This window comes from Brachypodium distachyon, chromosome 1 (genome assembly GCF_000005505.3).
Source record: "Brachypodium distachyon strain Bd21 chromosome 1, Brachypodium_distachyon_v3.0, whole genome shotgun sequence".
Classification (NCBI taxonomy): Eukaryota; Viridiplantae; Streptophyta; class Magnoliopsida; order Poales; family Poaceae; genus Brachypodium; species Brachypodium distachyon.
This window is the reverse complement of record NC_016131.3, coordinates 8,768,569-8,793,587: the sequence shown is the minus strand read 5'-3', so window position 1 is coordinate 8,793,587 and position 25,019 is coordinate 8,768,569. Positions and strand designations below refer to the sequence as shown.

Below are 25,019 nucleotides of genomic sequence, written 5' to 3'. Positions count from 1 at the left end.
ATGTAATATTTCGACAAGAATTATGAAACGAAGAAATACTATGGCAAAAAAAACTTTGTCCCTTCCTTCACCACGCTCCTCTTCGTTTTCGAGCGCAGCTGATCGGTCAATCATTGCCTCTTCGTAATCGCCCATGTCACCTCTTCCTCCTACAAGGTGCTCGAGCAGCCTCTGTCGTCGTCATTGATTACTTGTGACCCCATTGCTCACCCGTCCCAGCTCGTCCATGTCTTTGCCGGGAGGCCATCTACTCCACCTACCTCGGGCATAAACCATGTTGGGGGAGTGGGCTTGGGGGAGTTATTCCTTCCGTTGGAGAAACTCGGGAGCCTGACATATGACACCGTTAAGGATCAGCAGGTCATACCTTCCTTCTCACAAAGAGAATTGACTTCTTGGGGCCAAGGAGGTGTACACGGTGAACTTCGATGTCTCGAGTAGCCATTGGAAAATCTTCTCCGGAAACACCTGCCCTAGGTCATAGGATTGGAAGAAAAATCAATGGTCGTGATATTCCCTTGGTAGAAAAGATTGGACGCGTAGCACTCGGGTACACCGTGCGTCACCGTTCGAGAAAGTACAGCAGAAAAATCGCTCTCACGAGTCAACCGCAAAAATCAAAAGCATCCCCGAACCAGCACAGCAATGCCCTTCACGGGCTCTCTCCGCTTAACTTCCAATCAACGGATCAACCGACTTCTTCCCCTGCCCCTTGCAAGCTAAGCTTAAGACGCGTAAGCCCCACTCGGCAGCGGCCCGCCAACCACCCTCCCATGGCGAAGACGCAACCCCGCGCGTCGGCGGGGGAGCCGCTGCTCCCCTCCGCCTCCCCGCCGCCGTACCTCGACCACCACTCGCCGGTCGGCGCCGGCGCGGAATCCTACGTCTACCTCGTCCCCGTGCGGCTCCGCCGCCTGCGCCGCGGCTGCCGCTGCCGCTGGCTCGCTCCCCTCCTCGCCTCCCTCACGCTCCTCGCCCTGGGGTTCCTCCTCTGGCCAGCCGACCCCGATGTCAGCGTCGCGCGCCTCCGTCTCGCGCACATCTCCGTCGTCGCGCGGCCCGCCGTTGCCCTCAACATCTCCGCCGCGCTCAAGGTCCGCGTCCGCAACCCGGACCTCTTCGCGCTCGACTACAGCCGCCTCGACATCGCCATCGGCTACCGCGGCGCGCCGCTCGGCACCGTCACCTCCGGCGGCGGCCGCGTCCGCGCGCGCGCCGTCTCGTACATCGACGCCGACCTCCACCTCAACGGCATACGCGTCGTCGAGGACGCGATCTACCTGCTCGAGGACCTCGCGCGGGGATCCATACCCTTCGACACCGTCGTCGAGGTCGAGGGCCACCTCCACTTCTTCTTCATCAGCATCCCAGTCAAGGTGCGTGCAGCTGGAACCCTAATTATCGATTGTTTCTGTGTAGAATGCATACAATATCAATTAGATTACAACATGTATCTGTAATTTGGTATCATTATAGTAATGTGCTTTCTCCTTCACATTGGAAACCCTATTAGATATTATTATATAGCATTATTGCTGGAGCAATTTGGGATCATCTTTTTGTCCCGGGCAAAGGTTGGGCCAACTATTTGATTTGGTTTTTGTTATGCATCTAATAATATCTAATGGACCTCCTGAAAAAATTCTGGGGCCAACGCAAAAAGGATTGAGTACAGAAAACAGCATTGCTAGGTTGAGATGACTTTCACCCACCAAGCATTTATTGGCTATAGTTCTTGTTTTGGCATTAGGGGTATAATACCGTGAGGGGACTATGCAATAATTTCCAAGGTCGCGATTCAGTAAACGGTGACAGTATATTATCTTTGTCATTATGATGTTCGACTAGTCAGCTCTTGCATCCATTCTGTCTTTCTGTAAGTATTTTGTTCTTGGCGTAATACAATTTGTTACTGTATATAATGTCTGAAACTCTGAACATCAACACTACTCCTTCCGATCCATAATAAGTGTCTCAAATTTTGTACTCCCACCGTTTCATAATTCTTGTCTCAAATTTGACCAAAATGGATGTATCTATTCCTAAAAAGCGTCTAGATACATGTAATATTTCGACAAGAATTATGGAACGCAGGGAGTACTAACTTAGTACAAAGTTGTGATAGACTTGAGACACTTATTATGGATCGGAGGGAGTACAATAGACTATTATGCGCTAAGTATCTTGAGATGCTAGGTTCTGCTTTTCTGAATTTCCCTTCGTGTATGATGATCCCTTAACTGAAGAGGCTGGTCTATGTGAAAAAGAAAGAATGTGATGCAAGCAATAATATGTTTAAAGTCGTTTATGAAGGTCGACATTTCGGCACTTAATGTGTTGTGTTTCTCACTTGGTAACTCATTGAGTAGGAGAAGAATAACAAATATACAGTGAGTTAGGTTTGGGTGTGATTTTTCCCTCTTTGATGAAAAAGCCCTTTGTGACTGATCTCTTGTATATTTTCTACTTCTTAATGAAATAGCATGCAAAGCTTTTGCACGTTCTATAGAAGAATGCATCATTTGCTAATATTTATAGTTTACTCTATCCCTTCTTGTTATCTATTCTTGTATTGATCTTCATCTGGATTTATACTTGTGAAACTGGTATGTCATTTTCTTCCCCCTGATGTTGGTTTTCTTGTTTGAACAGAAGCTTTCGTCCCAAAATAAAAGTAAAATATTTGGCTATTATATTTTAGTACTTGGGCCATTTTCATTTTCACCTCCTACATCATAAGATGATAGCCGCAAACAAGTCATAGTGCCTAGAAACCAATAAAATAGTAATGGCATGCACACTCTTGATGGCATTCTGTTGGTATCTAACACCCAAGAAGTTCATAAACCTAACAAAATGTGAAAGGGAGTTGCAGAAGACCTTACAGGTATTTTTTTAGGAGGTGGGGGTGGAGGTGATTACGGCAGCATAATTACAAATCAAATATTTGAAAACATTTACTTCTACTCCCTCCGTTCCTAAATTCTTGTCATTGTTTTAGTACAAATATGAACTAAAACAACGACAAGAATTTAGGAACGGAGGGAGTACTTTGCAGTGGGCATACTCATCTCCAATACCAAGAGTCGGGCACATCTAATGGGAAAAAAATAATCAGCAACTCATTTTCTACTCAGGGTTGTTTATCACAGCAGCCGAATCTTTCGGTTTATTCCCACCAGCAAAGCCTGCAACATGGAGTGCTTCCGTTTGACTCAAAGGGTCCGAATTACCTCACTGGGCGGGTGTGTGTGTGTGGGGGGGGGGGGGGGGGGGGGCACCTGAATATATTAGCTCAAACGGTTTGACTCGAAGAGTCTGAATTACATGTCGATGGTTACTTGCGCCGGAGTGATGCTTTCGAGAAGCGATTAGTCCAAGGAGTTAAATCGGAGATAATGTTACACCTGACGGAGTTAGTAGGCAGAGAGATCAATGTTTCTGAAGACTTCTGCATTCCGAGCAACCCAGATCTTCCATAGTATAATCTGCAGAACTGAGTGCCAGATGGAGCGATCACGAGCACTGGAAAGAGGAGCGTCCAAATATTTGGATAATAAAATTTGAATATGGGTCTAACGGTCTAACCCCTACCAGGACTTGGCTGCTTGGCGTCAACCGGCCGATGACGGACAGGAAAGTTTTCCCTGGCCACCACAACCTTACATTGGTATTTTCACTGTCTTAGGTGCAATGGTTAAGGGCAGCCTGCCCTGGTTATCCAAAGTCCAAACTAAAGAGTATAGTACCTGTGCTGTTTTTTCGAGTAAATATGGATCAAGGGTGCAAATCTCTCGAACCATGCCTCAAGCAATACTGATGGTTCAAACACAGCCTGAATCTTAGTTTTGTCCTAGGATATTGCTGTTTTCCATAGTTATGACTGGATGAGTTGTTTTGGGCTTTTGGCACTAAATCGTCCCTTCCTGTGTTTTCCCGCCAAAATATGTATCGGTTTAGGTTTAACGCGCTATATGCGTGATAAAATCCTGTATGACCAACTGATATAACATCATGTCTACATGATATTTTCGTTCAGCATGAATATTTGTTTTGCCTGATTTATGATAGAACCATGCAATTGTCGTTTTCTGTCATTGTTGGAGATATCAGGAAGACCTTAGAAGATGAAAAAAGCCCACCAATTTATATTATTAGCGCAACTGTTGATTTGATTGAGGCTCTTCTCAATTTATGGTCATAAGTATTGAAGCCCTTGTATGGTTCTTGCAGGGGAGAATAGCTTGTGTGGTTCATGTTAATCCACACGATCAGACCATAGTACACCAGGACTGCTATCCGAAGGTAAAGAGCTTCGAACTCATTATACCCTCTCAAAACTGTTTGCAAACCTTACATAATCTGACAAATTATTTTCTATCAGTGAGTTGCTAATGACCTCGAGCTATCTCCGCGTGTGGAATGATTATTTCAACTTCGCTTGGAGTGCTTTTAGTTATTGTGAACTTCATCCGTTGGCTATTTGTCCACGGGTGCGCACGGAATGACACTTCTCTTGTACTATACTGGTAGACGGGCTGTTTGTAAAGTGGTTGGCACGCCCAAATACCGCAGTTCAACTCCATGTTAATATCAATCAGTCCCCTGTGACAAAACAGTGTGTAACATTGACATTTTTTAAATGCTGCTTGTCTGGCTGCGTTCATGGGAACTGGGATCATCTTTGCACCGATCCACCATCGGTGTCAGCTGTCAGTGGGGCCTCTGTTTTTGTTCCGGTTCGCCTGCTGTCTCTGTTAATCAGGTCGGGTTATCTTATTTTGAACCAGGATGTTCAGCTTCCTTTCAGCCATTTGCCTGGTTTTTGTTAACTTGGATGTCAGCCCGTTCACTTTGCATGGTCGACAAAAGTACGCACCAACACATGGGAAAACAATTGACTGAAGAATCCTTCCAAGGCCAAACTTCGGGGAAAACGCTAAAGGAAGATTGGAATGTTTCATCAGTTGATCGAACCGAATTCATGTAGCTGCTTACTACTCCCTCTGATCCATAATACATGCCTAAGTGTCTTGGATTTATTACGAAGTTGTATCGGTGCCAGAAACAGCAATGAATTCAGAGACCCTAATCATATCGTACCCTCGTGGACAAAAGAGTAGAACAGCTTGGCATCCAGCTGTTTAGTTACATTCTACGTCTCCAGGGCGGCAGTGCTAGTGCCTAATTTAATACTGCCTGCTGCTACTCCTACTATTAGTATGAACACAACACTATGCCAGATTGCTACTCTGCTGGGTGCTGGTGCACCACCGCAAGAGGAAACAAACGCAATGCAGGACATCAGGAGCATCTATTTGGCCTCACTCGTCTTTGATGCTCCGGGCGGGGGCGGGGGTGGCAGCCCGCTGTCGAGGCAGCTCCGGCACCGGCGCTCCACCCAGCCTTCAACGTCTCGGTCTTCCCCGCTGGGCGCCACGTGCCTTCCCCCGCACGCCCGCGCGAGGACGCCCGCGAGCACCGCCGCCAGCACGATCGCCGCCACGATAACCACCAGCGTCTCGATCGACCTCCCCATGGTGGGCTGCCGCGGCGCGTGCGCGTACGAGGCGGCGGCTGCCTCCTGCAGCGACCTCCTCGCCGCCACCCACGCCGGCACGGCGGTCTCCATCAACGCTCCGCCGCAGCTGCTAGCAGCCGTATGCAGACGAGGATGGGCTAGCTGCTAGCTCGGATGCCCCAGATCCCCTCGCGGGCGCTACTTACTTATAATAAGCGAATGCACGCGGCGCACAGGCAGAGTAGTCCATTGCAAAAGCGTCGGACAAAAGAGGGGTCAAGAGCATTCTTGACGCTTGCTAGTCTTGCTACCGCGACCGAGCAGCTAGCCTCCTCCTGCCACCGCCGCGTTTAGGTGACCGTTGCCTACAGAAACAATAATTTCGAGACGATGTGATGTCTCTTTCTCTGGCGCCTGGGAAATTGCTCGCGGTTAAGTTTGGCTCGCGTTTTGAAAGACGGATGGAGGGCAGGGAGCTAGGGGTGTGTCATGTGTGTGAGTGTGACTGTGTGAGCGGCTGCCGCTTGCTCGGGAAGGCTGTGGCGCTGTGGCCGGCAGCACGGGGCAGGAGGAGGCAGGCCGGTGCGCGTCGCTCCAGCGCTGTGCGCGGGGCCGCGACTATGACCGGTCGGGGCAGGCGCGCTGTGTGTGGGGGGTGACACCAACTGCTCAAGGGCTCCATCCTCGTCTCATCGCCGCGGTGTCGCCTTGTGGCTGCCTTGCCCGGCGCAGCCTGATCTGATCCTCGTCCTGCCGCAGCTGGGGGGTTCTTGCTAGTTGGGCTTGGCGTTACGCTGTGTCGCTGTACGTGCTCCACTGGCACAACTAACCCGACGTTGCAAACCCAGGAATTGTTTGTGGCCTACATTTTCCGGCTGAACAATAACAAGGACGCTAAAAGACCAATTGCTACAGGACTTAGGTCTCGGCTGAAGCTCACAACTTGGCGGACTGCTACGGCGCTTAATGGGCCGGGCCATCGCTCACTTCTCAGGACACTACACTCCACAATCGGAGCTGCTCAGTACGTAACTGTTTTTTCCCCTAAAAAAAACGTACGTAACTGTTTTTTCCTTTCTTTTCTTTTTTTATGTGGAGCAATCTTACGGGGGCATGTACTGCATCTGTCGTACTACTCGACAACAACCGCATGAGAACAATGAGATCGTGCACTCGGGACGTTGTCGCCTGCTCCGCAGCCTACGGAGCTTCTCGGCCAACAACGCAACAATGATGGACGTCTATCTTCCCGCAATACATAGGCAAAAGTCGCCTTGTTACCCGCGCTCTGAGAGATTGTCTCACCTAGTTCTGTTCGAGGCTTCTTTGGATTGAATGATTTTCATAGGATTTTGGTAGCATTCTTACCGTAGGAATTTTTCTTATAAAGACTCTTTGGTTCAAAGGAATTCATCCTCCTAAAATCCTATTGATTGGTTTACCCTATTCCCATGGGAATTTTAACAAGAGGTCTAATCTCTTGGAAAAATTTCTATATGTTTATGACAAGTATGGCTTATACTAACGCCAATACAAGATTCATGTATTTTTCATATGCTGCAACCAAACAACTTGTACTACTGATTCCTGTGTTTCGAATTCCCATAGATTTCAATATGTCATGGCATCATATTTCTGCATTTTTTCTACTTCTGTGTTTTATAGTTCTTATGATCCAAAGAGGCCCTGAATGTTTGATCGCTTACATGCTTGGATGCTTATCATGGATGGTTCACATAATGGGATCCCTCACATAATTTGAAATTGGCTTATATATATTTTTCGCAAATAACGTTCATCTTTTTATGTTCTACTCTGCTCTCTTAAGCAGGACATGCAACCCATTTGCATTCCGGTCGATTCCATATACTACATGGTAGTTCCGGATAAACATCAACTAGCGCTGGATAGAAAAGAGGGCGATCTTCTATATTAACAAAGACAAACCAAATCGGTCCCTTTATTCGTGAGAAATTCCAAAGCACCTTGGCATGGGCTTTATATATATATAAAGGAGTGATTCCATCCATCATTTTTTTTTGAGTGAAAAAAAAAGGTGCTGAAGTTGCGTCTTGCAGCAGCAACAGCAGCCCACGCACCTTGTCCTCCTGCCCACGGCCTCATGGGCTCAACGCCATACTCTATTCGATTATTTATTTATTTTGAACGGTGGATACTCTACTTGATTTTACTAACCCGGGCGCCTGGCACATGTCCATTAGCACTCGTTTGAAATGATCCCGACGTGCAGTGCACTAGTCGGGGTCGAGGCCACGCCACGCCGCTTGGCAACCGCGGCACGTCACAAGGACAAGGAGAGCGCTGCTAGCTCCGGGATCTCGTCCGGGTGACCGGGTGGTGCGGTGTCCCCCGAAACAGGAGCTGCCACCTCGCCGCGAGACAGCGCGCACCAAGCCAAACCCCCCCGCCCGTCGATCTCTTGGCCCCGTTGATTGATTGCACACAGCGTCGTCATAGCCCCAAGGACGCCTCTTCCTCGATCGTCTAGCTGCTGCTCAGCCTGCCTCAGCTCACCGACGTACGTCATCGCTCATCACATGGGGGGTCGCCGTCGCGCCCGTGGCTCCAGCAACCGTCGCGAGACGGGCCACGTTGCCCCGCGGCCCGAGGACACGCGCGCACGTACGTGGCCCGGCCCAACCGGCTGTGTGTGTGATTCGCCGCGGCGTCGCTGTCCGCTGTCCGTTTGTCCATACGGAGGTGGGCTGCAGGTTGGTCGCTCGAAAGATACGGAGATCTCGAGACGGCGTATCCATCCCTCCTCGGAGCGCAGTGATTAGTTGATTGCTCTGCCCCCAGATCGAGCCGCTTTCGGCACTCTGCACTTTAACCAAAAATGGGCGAGTTCACTGTTCAAAACGGTAAGCCGGAAGGACGAGAGGGCTGAGATAACGACAAAGGAGGGGCCGGGCGGTTAAAGTAATCCCGTCCGTCCGGGGGTAATTTTATATACGCCGGATTGTTTAAACACGGCTGGTGAGCTGGCCTCCTGTGATCTGACCGGAATGCCCTTTGGTACTTCCATCCATGATGACGGGCCGATGTCGTTGTACGTAGAGATTAGGTCGTAGATTTTTCGTGCGTCATCTGAGATGATGCGCGGCGAGGTAACTTTCCGCCCAACTTGTTGCATGCCTGCGTTTTTCTTTGGGATTTATGCATGTTAAGTGCATACTGGCCGGACTGGAGACGTGGATTTGTAATTAATTTCTACGAACTGAACATACAGGAGCAATGTAAAAGGATATACTTCTATGCAAATCCACGTCGATTAATTCGGGACGAGGAAACACTACTTGTTTCCTAGGTTAGTTTATTGCATATACACATAGTTTGGAGACATGCATGGCCCAACACGGTGATTTGTTAAGCTCTTTGGGTAATCTCGAGCTCTTTTTCTCTAAATAGCGCGCGTATGCAAATAAGTTCACTCTAAACCATGCCGACGTGCTTTTCTTATTGAGGCACTTCTGTAAGTCGATTCAAACTATTGTTCCCGTTAGTTAGTTCTGCAAAAGCACGATATATAAGTTTAGCTCGTTCTTGTGCTACCAAAATCATGATAATGAAGCTCAAGTTTGCATGCTCTGCTTAAAGATCCCGGCAAAAACCACGCGACTGCCATAGTAGAGATACTTATATCATACAGCTGCTAAAACTGAGGAGCTAGAGAGCGGGTAACCCACGAAATTTCTCATATAAATATACTGTATATAAAATCAAACTTATACCTAGTACAATTACTTCTCAGATATCTGGATGTCCTCTTCGGCGAGGTCATTGTACGTCCTCGGCTCTGTACGTTCTTGTGTCAACCCGGGCCATATTTTTTTTAAACACCAGCAACAAGCGGCCGGATTCCATTCAAAAGCGAACGGAATAACAACATTAGTTTTAGCAGCTGTACAATATAAAATATTTCTACCTGGTTGAAGGTTAACACGAATCGCATTGTAAATCACCGGCCCCAAAAAGTCAAGTTTGTGAACTCCCGGCGACCGTGAAATAGCGAGAACGTAGAAATATTGGGGGCGGCAAAAGCCTTAAATTTAAGTCGGCGAATATTTTATTCTTCATCACGTTGTACGTTTCGAATCTTAATGCACATCCACACCCAATGATTGCAGAATCAACTCATCTCTGACTTAAAAATCAGTCGCGCTATATAGCAAAACTGAAAACTGAAAAATATTCACCACCTGGCAATCCTGCCAAGCTTGTTTAACCAAAAACCTCAGGGGACCAGCAGCACCAGCTTAGCCATTAACACCGTGAGACCCGGGGTGCAGTTAGCTAGCGCCAACCCCGTCCCTTGTTTAGCATTATCTCCCCTCTCCTGCCCGTCATCACCCACCTGTCACTCTCCAGCAGCAGTAGCCCCTCTACTGCTCGCACCAGCCGCGTGGCGACCACCTCGCTTTCCCCCCGTACACGTCTCCACTCGTCCACCCATCAGAATCCGCTGCCACGATCTCCTCTCCCCCTCGCTCCTCCCTCTCTAACAGCCATGTTAACCACCGCGATAATCCCCCGTCCAATCCGATCTTAGAGCTAGCCAGAGGCGTGTGCAAGCCAGGGAGCGCGACCAGGGACAGGTAGCAGTGAGCCCCCGCTTCTGTGGCCACGGATTGGCCGGCCGGCCTCTTGGGATTCTGAGAGGGGGGGAGACGGGAGGAGACGCGCTATTGGCCGCCGCCTCTCCCTCGCGCGCGCCCAGTGGTCAGTACTTGCGGCTGCCCTTCTTCCTCTCGGCTTCGCTTCCATCTCTCGCTTTTTATTCCCCTCGGCCGCGGCTTTGATTGGTGTTTGTTTGCCTGCCCTTTTCTTTTTCTGCGCGCCTCGGTTTTGATGCGGGAGACTGGGCTGTTTCTACTTTTGGATGGCTGCTGCGGGGTTTTTGCGGATAAGGAAGGGGTTATCCGAATTCCGCGGAGTTGGGAGAGTGGGTTGGAGCTTGGATCTCGCAGGTGCTTGGTGGTGTTGTTAGTGCTTTGTTATCTACTGTGCGATTTGAATTGTATTCCTTGACGAGAAGAATTGCAGCTGCTGTTAAGACTCAAGAGTAGCGGTGCCAGATTAGGGTGTGATTTCTGTAGGAATTTACGGGCCAGGGTCTTCTTTTGCTCCAACGGCGACCGGCGGCGGAGAATTTCGTGCCTTTTTTTTTCAGAACTCAGTTGTCCAACTGTATCTAGAATTCAAAGAGTATAGTGTCTTTTTTTTTGCTGTTCTTGTCTGTGTTTGATTTAAGCTTCTGGATGCCAAATTGCCAAGCGATTGTAATTTGGTACTGTACCGCGAATCTCGTCGGATGACTTTCCAGAAAAGAAAAGTCGTTGGTTCTTGGCCCAGAGCTTTCCTGTTCAGCAGTAATTGCTTGTTTCCGGGACAACTCCGCCCATCTTTTAATGATCCGTATGCCCATCTGTTCTTCTGAGGATCCGGCGCGTGGCCAAGTTTCAGTTTTTTGAATATTTTCTTGCTTCGATCAAGCCGAGAACACTCAATTGTTTTTTTTTTCACCGTCAGACTGTTCATCTATGTTTGTAGCGTATCTTCATTGACCTGTGCGTCAGTGTATGTTTTCCTTGCCTCTACGTCAAACAGTGCAAGCTTCAATTTACCGCGGAGCGAGGCAGTAGCAAGCCATGAGTGGTATGGGATCACGGCCGGAGGGGACCAACCTCGTGGAACCGAGAGGGCAAGGCGCGCTGCCGTCAGGCATGGCGATGCAACCGTGGTGGACAGGCTCCGGGCTCGGGGCGGTGTCTCCGGCTGTAGTGGCGCCGGGAAGCGGAATAGGGATGAGCTTGTCGAGCAACCCCGTAGGTGATGGTGCGACCAAGGGGAAGACGAGTGATGATGCGCGAGCGGACAGCAGCGAGGATTCCCAGAGATCAGGCGAACCAAAAGGTTTGTTCTGTTTTACTATACTACTTGCACGAATCAATGAACTATTATTGCGGGAAATTGGTGAAGTCTAGTTCTCTCCTTTTTTAACTCAAATATCTGAATTTTATTGAAGTAAGGGAAACGATTACATCCAGACTGCTGAAGTACTCTAGTCTGTTCACGCTTGTTTTGGCTATGAATTTGTTTGAGATGGAAAGAGCTCGTCGTTCAGATGTTTCCATATATGATATGGTACAACTGTTTCCTTTATTGCATATGAATTTTGTTTGAGTAGAACGTTGGAAATTTGGAATTGAAAGAAGACTGCGTAAGGTCTAGTTTTCTGTTTCTGTTTCTGTCTTTCAGGTTCAGACTTCAGAACTGTTAGTCCATTAGTACGGGTAGAACTCTGAAATCTTGGCAAGCACATTTAGTACTAAAACCTGCGCAGCTGATTGCTCATGCGGGAGCACAGCATATGCCGCTGAGCAATCCTGATTGAGATAAGAATTTTCATGATATTGTGTTCATTTCTAGCTTACTTCCCTGCGTTTTGATAAAAGAAAAATAACTTAGTGAGAGTCTGATTTAGCTAGGGAGGCTTCAGCAAGATGATGACATTACTCATATGATATCTTGATTCGTGCATGGTGAGCATTGAAATTTTCACTATGAAGTTTTTGCGTGCAAATTTTGTATGTGCAGAACATAACTATAGAAAAGTAGACTAAGGAGTAAACAGCTTCAGTAATTTATGCACCTGATAATTGCACCTAAGCAACTCATGCCAGTGGAAATGAGCATGCTAGTTGTTACCGGTATTTGCTCCGTTGATGTTCTTTTCTTTTGTGTGTGAATACCTTGATGTTGTTTTAATGCCAGACAGAAGCTTTGGTGAAGAAAAGCACCATGCAACATCGCGAATGCCTGCTTTGGCGTCAGACTATTTAGCACCATACTCACAGCTGGAACTGAACCAACCAATTGTGCGAACTTTTCCCCTTTGTGGACTATTCTTTTCTGTTGATATTTGTAATATTTGTGCACTTATATGGCAATTCTTTTATCTCAAGTTCATATTTGCATTGTTCAGGCTTCTGCCACATATCCGTACCCTGATGCTTACTATACAGGCATGGTTGGTCCCTATGGAGCTCAAGCCGTGGTACATTTTTATACCAATTTAAACATCAGAAATCATCTCCGCTCTTGTATGCGATCCCTTCATGGTATTGGTGTAAATTATGTTATTATGCACTAGACCTATATAAGGACAATATCAAATATGGCATGTTAATCATATATTAATGTAAAAGATATAAAGAAGTAGAGAGTGGAAATGTTCTTACTCCCTCCGGCCGGAATTACTTGTCGAAATATTACATGTGTCTAGACGCTTTTTAAACATAGATACATCCATATTTGGGCAAGTTTGAGACAAGTAATATGGGTCAGAGGGAGTACTAGAGTTTGTCTATCCTCATACCGATTAAATAGATAAAAAATTCATACTATTTACATTTCTGTTTTCCAGAAAGGGTGCTGAAATCACAGCGGGCAATTTAGGTTCATCTTGTATCATGTAAAGAAAAACAATAACTTGTGAGTAGCAAAAAAAACATTGGTTGCTCATGCAGTTGGTGGAACATCAGTTTAGCCAAAGTGCCCAACAGTTTAGCTAGATTAATGTGCTTTCACATTGTAAAGAATGTACTTCCACTTTTCTTTTGCTGAACTGCTACAATTTCTGGCGGCCCGCAGACTCATTTCCAGCTACCTGGATTAACTCAATCTCGCATGCCATTGCCTCTTGAAATATCGGAGGAACCTGTCTATGTAAATGCTAAGCAGTATCATGGAATTTTAAGACGGAGGCAGTCACGCGCAAAGGCAGAACTTGAGAGAAAGGCGATTAAAGCGAGGAAGGTTAGTAAATAGATCTCTTGTTGCTGCAACCCCTGTGTTGATTGGTGTAATTTAGCTCTTTGTGTATGTCCGGGCTGCACCCTTCACATTTACTGAAGACATAACTTTATAATTAAGCTCTGGCATTTGATATTGCAGCCTTATCTTCATGAGTCGCGTCATCAACATGCAATGCGAAGGGCAAGAGGAACTGGGGGACGCTTCCTGAACACAAAGAAGAACGAAAACGGTGCTTCAAAAGAGAGAGCTGAACCGAACAAAGGTAAAAGAATCGTTCCATTAATTTGAAGAAACAATTGCCAGTGGACGCTTTCTGGGTTCTAACGGACTGCTTCCGTATTCATCAGGCGACCAGAACTCGGAGTATCACCGTGTACCTCCTGACTTACAGCTCCGTCAGGCATGAAGCAGCAGTTTGCAAACCTAGAACAGTGGCTTCTGTCCACCGGCGTACAAGCATCCCCAGGGTGGATTTCTAACTCCAGCTTCGTGCTGCCATCTTCGCGACGCATATTCTCTGCGCAAAGCGCTCGGTATTTGGGTCCTTGGCAGAAATGCTGTCTGGTTCCGCGAGTCCATCCATCCCGGTGTCGTTGCCATGCGCAGCGCTGCTGTTTTCAGGCAATTCATTCTTGGCTTTCCATTCCGCCCCTTGTTTGTCTATGGTCGTTAGTAAAACTGGCCTGTGCTGGGTCCTCAGGGTCCTGCAGCCGCGTGTAAGATTAATTAGCTTGGGATAGTGCTCGTTTGTACTGCAGTAGAGTGACTGGAGTGTGGCTTGTATTCCTAGTTTGACGTGTAACAAATGCAAGTGCAGAGATCAACTCATATGCAGAGAGATAAGAACATTTTAAACTGATGTTGCCAGTTCGGTGTTCAGCAACTTCAGTCTTGAATCGTGCAGGCGCACAAGGCTGTTTCGATTTTCTGGCGACGCTGCCTCTATTTCGGTTTTCTCTTGCTAGGGCAAACTACATTTTTCTGGTGATCCGCTACGGTATCCAGATGATTGGAATTTCACCTCGTTCCGGTTGCCGTGGTGCTAAAATTCACAGTTCGTCGAGTTAACTAATGGTCTGGTATTGGGCGTCTGCAGGGTGCAGGAGCCACAGGAGGCGAGACTGACCGAAACTAAGCTGTGAGCCTGTGAGTACTAGTGATGCTTGCTTCTGAGAGCATGTGCAATGACAGTTGCTTAAGGAGGTGCTTATATAATGAAATTGGTTTAGTCTTAAGCATCGATACTTATTTCAATAACAGAGGTGTCTAATTAAGCACACATCTTATAGATATAGGCACAAGTGCTTAAACAAAAGGAAAACGTCAACTTGTTGGAAATTTCGTTTTTCGCTCTACAACTGCCAAAACCAGTCACTTTTAGTTCCTCCGTTGACACGAAGTTGTATCTGTGTCCATGTGGCTGGTTTTACTAACAAGACGACTTCCACATTACGTCACCCTTTCTTCTCCCTCCACCTTTTCTTCTCCACCGTGCCACCTTCTCGAGGGAAAATTAGAGAGGGGCTTATGAGGAGGGAGATTCTATGCTTCGTTGAGATGGGGGAGGGTGGTAGGTAGGCTTGTGGCGGTGGTTGAAGACACAGGGCGAGCTACGCGGGTGGCGGAGGAGTTTGGAGGAGCCAGTGGATGGGCAGCTCTCAGCGTTGAGCTCCGTCGCGGGGAGCAGAGGCACGGGCAGACGAAAAAAATACGAATTTTTAAGGGATGAAAAAGGCATTTTTCTCTATTAAAAACAAGTTAATTTCCTCTAAGCACCTCCATAAACATCTTGCATTGCACATGTCCTCAGAGTAATGTCCAAAACTCGTGGTTCATACTTACATAGCAATTATTGAATTGTTCAATGTTCTTTAGAGAGTAAACCATGCTGGTTTAAAAAAAAAATCTACCAATGTCTACAATTATAAAATAGTTTTATTAAATTCGTCATGATATAATATCTTCGTATTATTCTTATTTGATATTGTAGATATTACTATATCTTTCTATAAGTTTAATTAAGTTTTGAAAAAATTACTTTTGAAAAATCTATAACTTCTTATAATTTGAAACGGAGTGAATATATGATATTACCGTTTCCCGAAGAAATCTAGCCCCGTTCTCATCAAACTCTCTGGATGCCATGTGAGAGCGAGAAAAAGCTCATCATGTGCATGGTTCGAGTTCAGGGTGCACTTTCGAACAAAAGACCGAACAGAAACCTAAAGATAGACCGAATTATCGGTCAATTCGGGTTTCGGTACATGTTTAGTTCAATTCGGTGTTCGGGTTTGGTTTTTCACCTTCAAAACCCGAATAACCCAAAGTTCATTAGAAAATCTTTTGGCATGCCTAAGGCCCAACTATCTCTCCTCCAGCTCATTCAGTTCTACCCCTACACTCTTTTCCTTGTCAAAATTCATTAGAAATCCTCACAACGAACACAAGTCCCAACTAGATGTCTGTCTCTAAACCCAGTCAAATTTACCGGGCCACTCTTTCTTTCCCCAGCCTGGTTCAGATTATTTCTGGTGAACCGAATAGAGCGAACCAAAATCGTGGGTCTATTTGCGTTATATCTTTGTTTTCTTTCAAAATTTCGGTGCAGAATTTTGTAGAAACCTGATTTCTCAAACACCGAATAGACCGAACCGAAATGAACGAAAATCACCATTCGTCCACCGAAAACATTTCCAAAAATAAATGCATTAGCAGGTGGGTCGACGCATGGAATCACCATTCGTCCATCGCTGAACAGCAACCATACAAGCTCTAGTGCTAAAAAGACAAACCTTCAGCTCTAGACCTGATCCCTTGTTTTCATGACTTTGTAATATACGAACTGTGGCGAGCAAAATTTGTTGAGTAGTACTGCATACACACAACTGGATTGCAAAAGAATCTTTTGGCTCGTCACTGAAGACCGTGGAGACCGAAAGTAAAGCATCTGAACAATTTTGAACCGCTTGTCTCGAGACTGGCGGACATGCGTCCTTTGATTTTCCAGGAGGAGCTCGTAGAAGCCTGTACATAATTAATTTCAGCGCTTAATACGCCTCCTGTTCAATCGGAAGGCATGAGCTAATCGTGTCCTGTTCGTCAGGAACATGCCTGTGCCCGACTCCAGTGAATCAGAACAGGCCAGTTTTAATTGCAAGAAGTAATTAGAGCGAAAGAATAATGATTTGGGGATCCGAGTGGGTAGTGGCAGTAAAAAAAATGGAACAGGCATATGCTATCAATATGTTTGGATGTTTTCTGTTGTATGGCCTTGTTCCTTTTGTTTACAGGAAGTTGGGTTGGAGTGGTCTTGCAACATGTCCCTTCCAAGGCAACATGCCCGTTTGCTCTAGAAAAAAGATCTAGGCAGATGGCCGCGTGGTAACACCCTGTCCGTTCGCTTTATTCTATTGGTACGTTGCTCATGGCTAATCTGCTTAATCTTTAGGCACAGTGTCGCCTACTCCATGCTATTAGGGACGAATCTCAATTAATTGGAGGTCGGGTGCAGAGTTTTTTTATCCTTCTCTGTGGATCTCACGAATCTCCTTGATTCGCCGCAGAAGCTGCGAAGACTTCAGTAGCTGGTCGGTTCTTGACCTGAAGCCGGGTCAGGACTCAGGAGCGTGCAATTTTATTTTTGAAGCGCGGCGTGCTGGCGCAGCAGAGGCGATACGACTATGCGAGGAGATGGAGCGCGCAGCGGAGGCGGCGAGGAGGAAAGTGGCGGATCTGGAGATGGCCATATACGCGCTCGGCGGCAGGCCGCGGGACGCCGTAGCCTGCCGCTGCTCCCTTCCAGGCCACAGCGAAGCCCCGACGTGTTTTAGGACGGACTAATCTTAGATTTCTACAAGATTTTTTTTTCCACGAGTTCACGTGCAAGATCGATTTGACTGTAAATGCGATTCTTCTAAAACGGTTGTAAATGCAAATATTGTTGATCAAGTTCAATGCAAAATATTTCGATTCACCCAATGACAGTTTCTGATGTCCGATCTCGTGAATTTGGTTTGAGATCTCGAGGGTTCCTAGTGAAATCAAGACGAGTCATTGATGGCAAAAAATTCACAAGCTGCAGTCCTGAAAAATGCTCTTCTTCTTGATTAACCGATATGTTTTCTTCTGAATATCTGAATATTTTACTCCGTACGTGCAACAGTTTGTAACGTAATATACAAATGTATCTACAATATCTATAAAGTTGATCCACACCAAAATGCATAAACTCCACATGCAAAGCGTCAACATCATAATCCACATCACCATACACATCATGTGTTGTAGATAGGCCACAAGTAATTTATTTTGGTGAGTCATACGACTCAACCTTTTATCTCCTAAGACTTTTTACCTTACGTACGTAAATATTTCACCAAATAATATATATAAAGTTGATCCTCACTAAAGTGTATTTTGTTTGCAAGCTTCACATATAGAGTGTCCATATCGCCATCCACGTCATGTGTTGTACGTAGTCCACAAGGAATTCATTTTGGTGGCTCCATACGATTCAACGTTTTATCTCCTAAGACTTTTCACCTTCGCGTTGTATGTAAATATTTCATAAATATCCATATTTTCATGATAGTATGTATGTAGTTCGAACTGTGAATATCCAAGTTCCTAAAATTTCTCTTTTCCGATTTGCTCGAAGTTATTAATGTTCAGTTACATCAAAATTGCTCCTATTATATTGTTTGGGTGATGTCTTTGGCCCTATATTACTCATATTTCTTTTCTATTCGATCATGTTATTATCATTTGTTTCTAACATTATGTCAAGAAGTGCAAATAGAATTTTGCGTGACAGCGCGTTGGAAATCACCTAGTTTACATGAATTGCATGCTTGCAGCCACTTCCAGTAGAAAAAGAAATGGAAAGAAAAGAAAACAGGTCTCTGTACATAACTTGCATTACACATCTGTATCCGTTGGTCTTCGTGGCTCGGTCACACATCCGAGCTCTAAGCGGAAAGAGAACCGGCAATCTTGTTCCTGAACAGAACAAAGAAGGGTTTAGAAATCGTTCAAAAAAGGAGAGGAGGGTTTAGTAAGAGTGTTTCACGTACTGAACAAATCAACCTGGGAATAGTGCACCACCTGAACTCTTCAATACGATAGTAACCTAATTCTATTGTTCACTTGTAGCTTACACACTGAATGTAAATTAATTAAAACATCTATACAAGAACCTCATGCTATCGTGTCATTTTTAAAGCTTAAATACTCATGCTCTAGTGTAGGCTCATCCGTTTATTGAAGACCTATAGGATAGGATTGAAAGTTTTCAGGGTTTTGCTGGATAGAATGTTTCACTTGATACGTTTTCCTCGTACATATGCCAAGTTTTCAAAGGGAACTTTAGCACTTGGATGTAAAAAAAATGGAATTAACTTCTACTCCCTCCGATCCTAAATTATTGTCGTTGTTTTAGTCCAAATTTGCACTAAATCAACGACATTAATTTAGGATCGGAGGGAGTAGAAGTTAATTCCACTTTTTTACTAGCTCTTAGTTGTAACCTCGTTGTAGAATATTTTGCTTTATTTTAGAACATATTTTTGCTTGATTCTCTCTTTCGTCTTTTCTGGTCTATGATATAAGTTTAAATATAAACAACAATCGTGTGTGTTATGAAACATATATACCTTTTGACCTTTTCAATGAAGCAAAACTACAACTGAAGTATTTTTTTCGGTTCTGCCATTTCTAAGTTGCCTGATTTTTAGTTAGACATAAGTTGATTCCTCAGTCATTGGATATGATTTGCGCAGATTCAAAATGAATGATGAAAAACGAAGGGCAACATGAGATCTAGATACTAATTCAATGGTTCTGATTCGTCAACTTAGATTTAAGCCTTTTACTTAAAAATTAGACAACTTAGATATAGCCATAACTTTTTTGTTTTTTTGGAATAGACACTTTTGTGAGACAAAAAAGTTGTTGGTATTTACAGCAGGCAAAAGTACGAGACGATCTACAGTTACATATAGCATTAGCAATGTACTCGATCCAGCATGCAAAGCAACCTGTTGGCGGTTGCCCATAAATAGGCGCCGAGGGGACCTCACGAGAAGCCCCGCTTCCATAGCACACCCGGCCGGATAGCCAACTCTCTCATCCTGGCCACTCTTCCTATCCTCCCGGCCCGGGTATCCTCCCTCTCCCCCTCTCGTCCCCGACACACACACACATGGAGGCGAACCAAGAGAATGCCACGGGAAGCAGCGGGGTGCGTGCGGTGTGCGTCTTCTGCGGCAGCAGGCCGGGCAACCGGCCGTCCTTCAGCGCCGCCGCCCTCGACCTTGGAAACCAACTGGTGAGTCAGTACAGAGTACATTGTACACAGAGACCGGTACGTAGCCGTACGTGTGTAGTACGTCCAAGCTCTGAACCCCTCAGTCTCCTTAATTTGCTGTTTTCCGCTCTCGAGTCTTGACGACGCACGCTTTAATTTGCAGGTGGAGAGGCAGCTCGACCTTGTGTACGGCGGCGGCAGCGGCGGCCTGATGGGCCTCGTGTCCAAGGCCGTCCACGACGGCGGCCGCCACGTCCTCGGGTACGTATCGTACTTGTAAAACCCAACGCGCTGCTAGTGCCAGTACTACGTACATGTGCTCCTGCTCGTACATTGCCTTCTCTTTTTATCTGACGAATACGTCCCTCCGCTGGTCTGGCTGCAGGGTCATCCCGAGTGCTCTCCTGCCTCAAGAGGTAGGTAGTGCGCGAATCTCTGCTGCCGCTCTACCATGAAACGTGTTCCTTTTTACTGCACGGCTAGATATATGAAACGTGTTTTTGATGAATTAACTAATGTGCATATATACGTACGAGCCTTTTCCTAGGTGTCAGGGGAGACATTGGGAGAGGTGAAAGTGGTCAGGGACATGCATGAGCGCAAGTCAGAAATGGCTAAACACTCCGACGCCTTCGTCGCCCTGCCAGGTCACACTCAGACTGCCCACCCCATTTTTAGCCCCACTACTCAAACTCCTGCTATAACATGTTCTTTATTTTTTTTCTTTTTGTATTTGAGAAAAAAGGCTGCTGATTAGTGTGTGAAGTTAAAAACCGTTAAGGCCGAGAGATAACTAATAAGCTAGCTAGCTACTACTGATACGTGATATTAAAGCTAGATCGTGTAACGTGCAGGCGGTTATGGGACGATCGAAGAACTGTTGGAGATCATAGCGTGGGCGCAGCTGGGGATCCACAACAAACCTGTACGTAAGCTTGTCGTATTTAACTGCCATCTTGCGTTCTACAACTATATTGCCGGGGCCGTTGGTCCGTTGGTCGATCTCGTAGGTATTGGTTGGCATTATAGCATTTAGCTGTAGCTTAGATATATCATGCCTAGCTCGTGCATGCCCTAACCCGGCCTCATGCCCGTTTCTAGCTGCCTAGAAAACGATGTGCAACTAATATGGCAAATTAACGGTTGGTTGGTGTTTGCTGCTGTTGCATTATTAGGTGGGGCTGCTCAACGTGGACGGCTACTACAACAGCCTGCTTTCGCTGTTCGACAAGGGCGTCGAGGAGGGCTTCATCGACGCCGCCGAGCGCAACATCTTCGTCCTCGCCGACACCGCCGACGAGCTGCTCACCAAGCTCACGGAGGCGGCGGCGGCTACGGCGGCTCGTGCTGACATTGATGACGACGCCGGCAATGATCACAAGGGCCTGGAGGCCGCCGGCATCAAGAGGAAAAGAAGCTAGCTAGATATATAGCTAGCTAGCTGGTCCGGTTGTGTGTCTCGATCGTCTATAGCTTCGTTTATGTATTTTCTCCTCCTCCTGTTATTGTTATCATTGCTAAGCACGTACGTTCCATTTTATGTCGTTATTTTTTATCTTCTCCATGGGTGTAATATCCTGCATTTCCCTAACCCTGATGTCGACCAAAATTAATGTCGCCTGTGCTAGCTAGGTTGCTAGCAGCATGGCAGGAAGAGTTCTTCTCTGCGCCGTAACCAGAAATGTACAAGCTAGGAGCAGGAGGTGTGTCCTACGGTGTTCCCGAGTTGTACCTTGCCGTTGCAGTGCCCGCAGCGGTTTGTACGCAGCACGTTGTACTAAGAAAACCTGCACCTTTCCCCCCTAGTCTTTTTTTTTTTATGATTTCTAGCTATGAATTGAATGTGCATGTAAATGTCGGCAGAACACAGTACACAGAGCACTGTTGCTTATCAGTTAGTACAATTTGCCGTGCATGTTGCAAAACGAAATAAAGACATGGTGCGTTTAAAGTCTGCCAGAATGCCACAGGCGCGATCCAAGCTCTCAACTTCTAGCTAGTAAAAAACCTGGACTCAAAGAATACAAAGTCATGCATGCATATGTGTCGGTGTCGTGGTTGAAAAGCCCAATCTGTCGCCTAGAAATTAAGGTAAAAGCATGTTGAAAATTATTTTATCCTTAAGCTAATAGATTTTCTCTCATTTCTATCATCGAAGTCAGCAATTCTCGTATGGAATTTGTTAGAAGAAGGTTTACATATCACCTCTCTTCTTCTTTTTTGACGAAACCCGGCAGATATCAGTAAGATAGAAGCTTGTGAGGAGACGTTCCGACGGGCATGTATAAAGTTGAAGTTTGTGAGCTCCTTCCTAACCGTCTGCGGTGACAAAGAGATTGGGCCAATGGTGCATATACAGGGGCCCAAACCTCGTCAAGCAAGCAGAGATGCTGGAAGAGGCATGCCGGTCGCACCGTCACCGAAAAGGCAGAGGTCCACAGCAGCACCCGCTGGATCTTCACGGTCACCCGGCCCTGCCGAGGCCGGCATATGCAGCTAGCAAGTGAGGTTCTCTGTTCTGGTGCCACAAAATCAATGGTCAGCTCTTGGCGACTTGCCTGCGCGCGCGCCAGCCATATTTTACACTGCCACACGCATGGCCCGGCTGCCGGCCTGTCTGGCCAAGCGCAGCGCGCACCGAGACAAGCTAGAGCAGAGGAAAAAAAAAGCGATTCAATTATTGGTGCCGATCGATTCATGCTACACGCCGGCGCGAGAGGGATCGATGCTCCCGCTGCGCGGCCTGCCCGCTCCCCGGGGACGCGCACTCGCCTCGCTACGCCTGCCGCAGCTGGTCAGAACGGGCGCATGCGTGCACACGCGCCGGCCGGCCGCCGTACGTGAGTGCCCTTCACATCCGCTTGGAGTCGAGAAAGGCGCCTGGCGAGACCATGCCGGACGCCGCACCTTGCATGCCCTACACTTGGGAGGACACAGTCCAAGTCGATCGATGCGACGCGATTGGCGCGAGCGATCGAGGCTGGCAGGGCGCGCGTTGTCTCGTTCTTCTTCCGTGCATGTACTGGAGTCCGATTATTTGTGCCAACTGCATGCCACGCTAGCTACGAGTTCCTGCGAACTGCTAGGACTTGGTACTCCTCCTAGTACGTACGGTGTGTGTACTGGGAAAGTTTGGGGGAGCGAGCACGTACAGCAGTTCTTCTTGGTGATGAAAGGAGGAGCAACGTTCGCATCACTGGTGCTGCAGATAAATGTTCTTCTGCGCACAAATCATTGGGGGAGGAAACACACGGCACATCGAGCATGTATAATGGGCTTCTCCGGGCATGCATCACTGAATGAAAACACGTGGCGGAACATATGTCAGCACGTAATCAGGATTTGTGTAATATTGTAGGTACGATTGGTATTGATAACTTGTAGGAAAATATAACCTATGATCCAACAAACATATGAATAATCCAAAAATACCCAGCTCGTTTGGCACCCATCATTTGGGCTCAGAATTCTGAAATTCATTTTTGAATTTCAGAAACGAGGTTGTTTCGTTAGCACGGAATTGGCCACAGAAAATCAATCTCAAATTCCATGGAATTGTGCTATAACTAACCCCAATTTCTCTGAAATTGTCTCTCATTTTACAAATTTAGGTCGTAGACAAACATGATTTTTCAAAAAGGAATTCAAATTCAACCAAATGAATCCTATCAAAAATTAGATTTCATTTCATTTCTACCAAATGAAGCGATGGTTGACAAACGGGCTTAACTAGAAATCTTGTGTTTTCCTTGTCGTGCAACCAAACAACGTCTATCTTGCATGGTTTAACATTTCTTGACATCATATCCATGTTTTTTTTTCTCTTTCTACTTATGTTCTTTTCATCCTGTCAAGGAGGCCCTTATATGTCAGTTATCGAGTCTCCTCAAGCTAAACTTCCATCGTGGAATTATTCCGTGAAAAGGAAGCAATGTGGAATTATTCCCCCACTCCTGTGCACACACATATGAGGTCAAGGTCCTGCAGGAGTCAAATCTAAATGCACAGGGTATCACACAAGCCGTACATGGAACGTCAATTGAAACCAGCCCAATAATGCAGGGTTTTTTTCATTTCCTATTTTTTATTTTTATTTTCCTTTTTCTGTCTTATTTGGTTTTCAGTTCGATTTCTAAGCAGGATTTTCTAAGTATCTGTAAATATTTTTATTCAATAGTGATTAAATTTTCTTGTGAAGTGTTTTGTATAGAGGTGTATATTTTTGGTGAAACTGGTTGGTGTTTTCTAGAACAACGATTCAGGTTTATTGATTCATGAAAAAAGTACGATAGATTGACAGAACCGGAGTGAACATAAATAAAAAAATGCCTGATAAAACCAAAAGTTACATCATGGTCCTTCGAAGTCAATGCCTCCGGTGCATCTTGAGATTCTCTATGTTTGGTGACGAATTTGTAAAATAGCATGCTTTTACAACATAAACTAATCTTTTAGAAAACTAAGATCATAGAACATATCATGGTCGGGGACACGATCTCGCAAATTAACAAACTGTGAAACCCGTTCTCTGTGTGAATGATGAGAAAGAATACCAATAACACGGAATGAGAAGTCACGGGAACAACCACTGGTTTAATGGAATAAGCCACGATGCAGGCCTACAACAGAACGAGGACGGAGTCATGACACCCTTATCCACTGCCTAAACGTCACACTACAGAAAACATGCAAACTAAAACAACGACAAAACTAGCTGCCAAACATTGATCGGTAGTTCCCCAATCGGCCAATCTCTCAACAACGGATTTGCCGTGAGAGACAAGGAAAACCACCAGAAATCAACTATTAATTTAAATATGAGGGCTACAATTTTGGCAGGGTTCTTCTCTCTCGTTGGGTGCACAATAGAGGTGGGTACATGCATGGGATTCGATAGAAGATGTCGTCGAGACGATTTGTTGGAGTCCCCCACTACGATTGAGCTAACCAACATGCCAATGTATTGCCTGGCCCGAGTCCGAGTGGAGATCAGCACGGTCATCTTGGATCCGTCTGGCACACCAAGCCGCGACCCGCGAGCGTGTATATACGTACACTACAAATTCGTTGCGGTGTGCCGCAGCACGGTAGTACGGCGCATTCCCTGGATAGCCAGCGCGCCAGACCGAGTCGCAGTAGGACAGCACGTCAGCCAAGTACACAGGCAAAGCAAGTCCCGGCGCGACATCCTATATATACACGTGCAAACTAGCTAGGGCTCGCGAGCTTGCGCGAATTAACCGGCCGCCACAGCACGCACAGAAACACACATGGACACCAACTCCGGAGATCCGCGCGGGTTTGTCCAGGAGGAAGATCAAGCCGACGAGGCCGTCTGTGAGGAGGAAGAGTGCT

General features: G+C 46.3%; 4 protein-coding genes across 7 annotated transcripts; 3 read left to right on the top strand and 1 right to left on the bottom strand.

Moving 5' to 3' along the window:
* The first annotated feature begins 661 nt into the window (after nt 1-661).
* On the top strand, nt 662-4,673 carry LOC100825061. The gene is made up of 3 exons (XM_003560949.3): nt 662-1,376; nt 4,234-4,305; nt 4,385-4,673. The coding sequence occupies exons 1-3, from the start codon at nt 774-776 to the stop codon at nt 4,385-4,387; spliced, it is 678 nt and encodes a 225-aa protein (XP_003560997.1). The 5' UTR covers nt 662-773; the 3' UTR covers nt 4,388-4,673.
* Nucleotides 4,674-4,971: 298 nt separating this feature from the next.
* Nucleotides 4,972-5,919, bottom strand: LOC112270169. The gene has a single exon (XM_024457988.1). It carries the CDS (start codon nt 5,630-5,632, stop codon nt 5,315-5,317), a length of 318 nt encoding a protein of 105 aa, XP_024313756.1. The 5' UTR covers nt 5,633-5,919; the 3' UTR covers nt 4,972-5,314.
* A 4,055-nt stretch (nt 5,920-9,974) lies between these two features.
* Nucleotides 9,975-14,256, top strand: LOC100846874 (nuclear transcription factor Y subunit A-4). Of its 4 annotated transcripts, none has more exons than XM_010232978.3 (7): nt 9,975-10,261; nt 11,150-11,455; nt 12,317-12,420; nt 12,528-12,599; nt 13,196-13,360; nt 13,499-13,622; nt 13,708-14,256. In XM_010232978.3, exons 2-7 carry the CDS (start codon nt 11,191-11,193, stop codon nt 13,764-13,766), a joined length of 789 nt encoding a protein of 262 aa, XP_010231280.1. In that variant the 5' UTR covers nt 9,975-10,261; nt 11,150-11,190; the 3' UTR covers nt 13,767-14,256. The 4 variants fall into 4 exon arrangements, with proteins under 4 accessions (XP_010231280.1, XP_014752976.1, XP_014752975.1 ...); XM_014897490.2 differs by having other exon boundaries at nt 11,119-11,455; XM_014897489.2 differs by having other exon boundaries at nt 11,093-11,455.
* A 5,184-nt stretch (nt 14,257-19,440) lies between these two features.
* Nucleotides 19,441-21,204, top strand: LOC100844429 (probable cytokinin riboside 5'-monophosphate phosphoribohydrolase LOG4). The gene is made up of 6 exons (XM_003560927.4): nt 19,441-19,685; nt 19,828-19,925; nt 20,050-20,080; nt 20,212-20,311; nt 20,519-20,589; nt 20,840-21,204. The coding sequence occupies exons 1-6, from the start codon at nt 19,560-19,562 to the stop codon at nt 21,083-21,085; spliced, it is 672 nt and encodes a 223-aa protein (XP_003560975.1). The 5' UTR covers nt 19,441-19,559; the 3' UTR covers nt 21,086-21,204.
* Nucleotides 21,205-25,019: the final 3,815 nt, after the last annotated feature.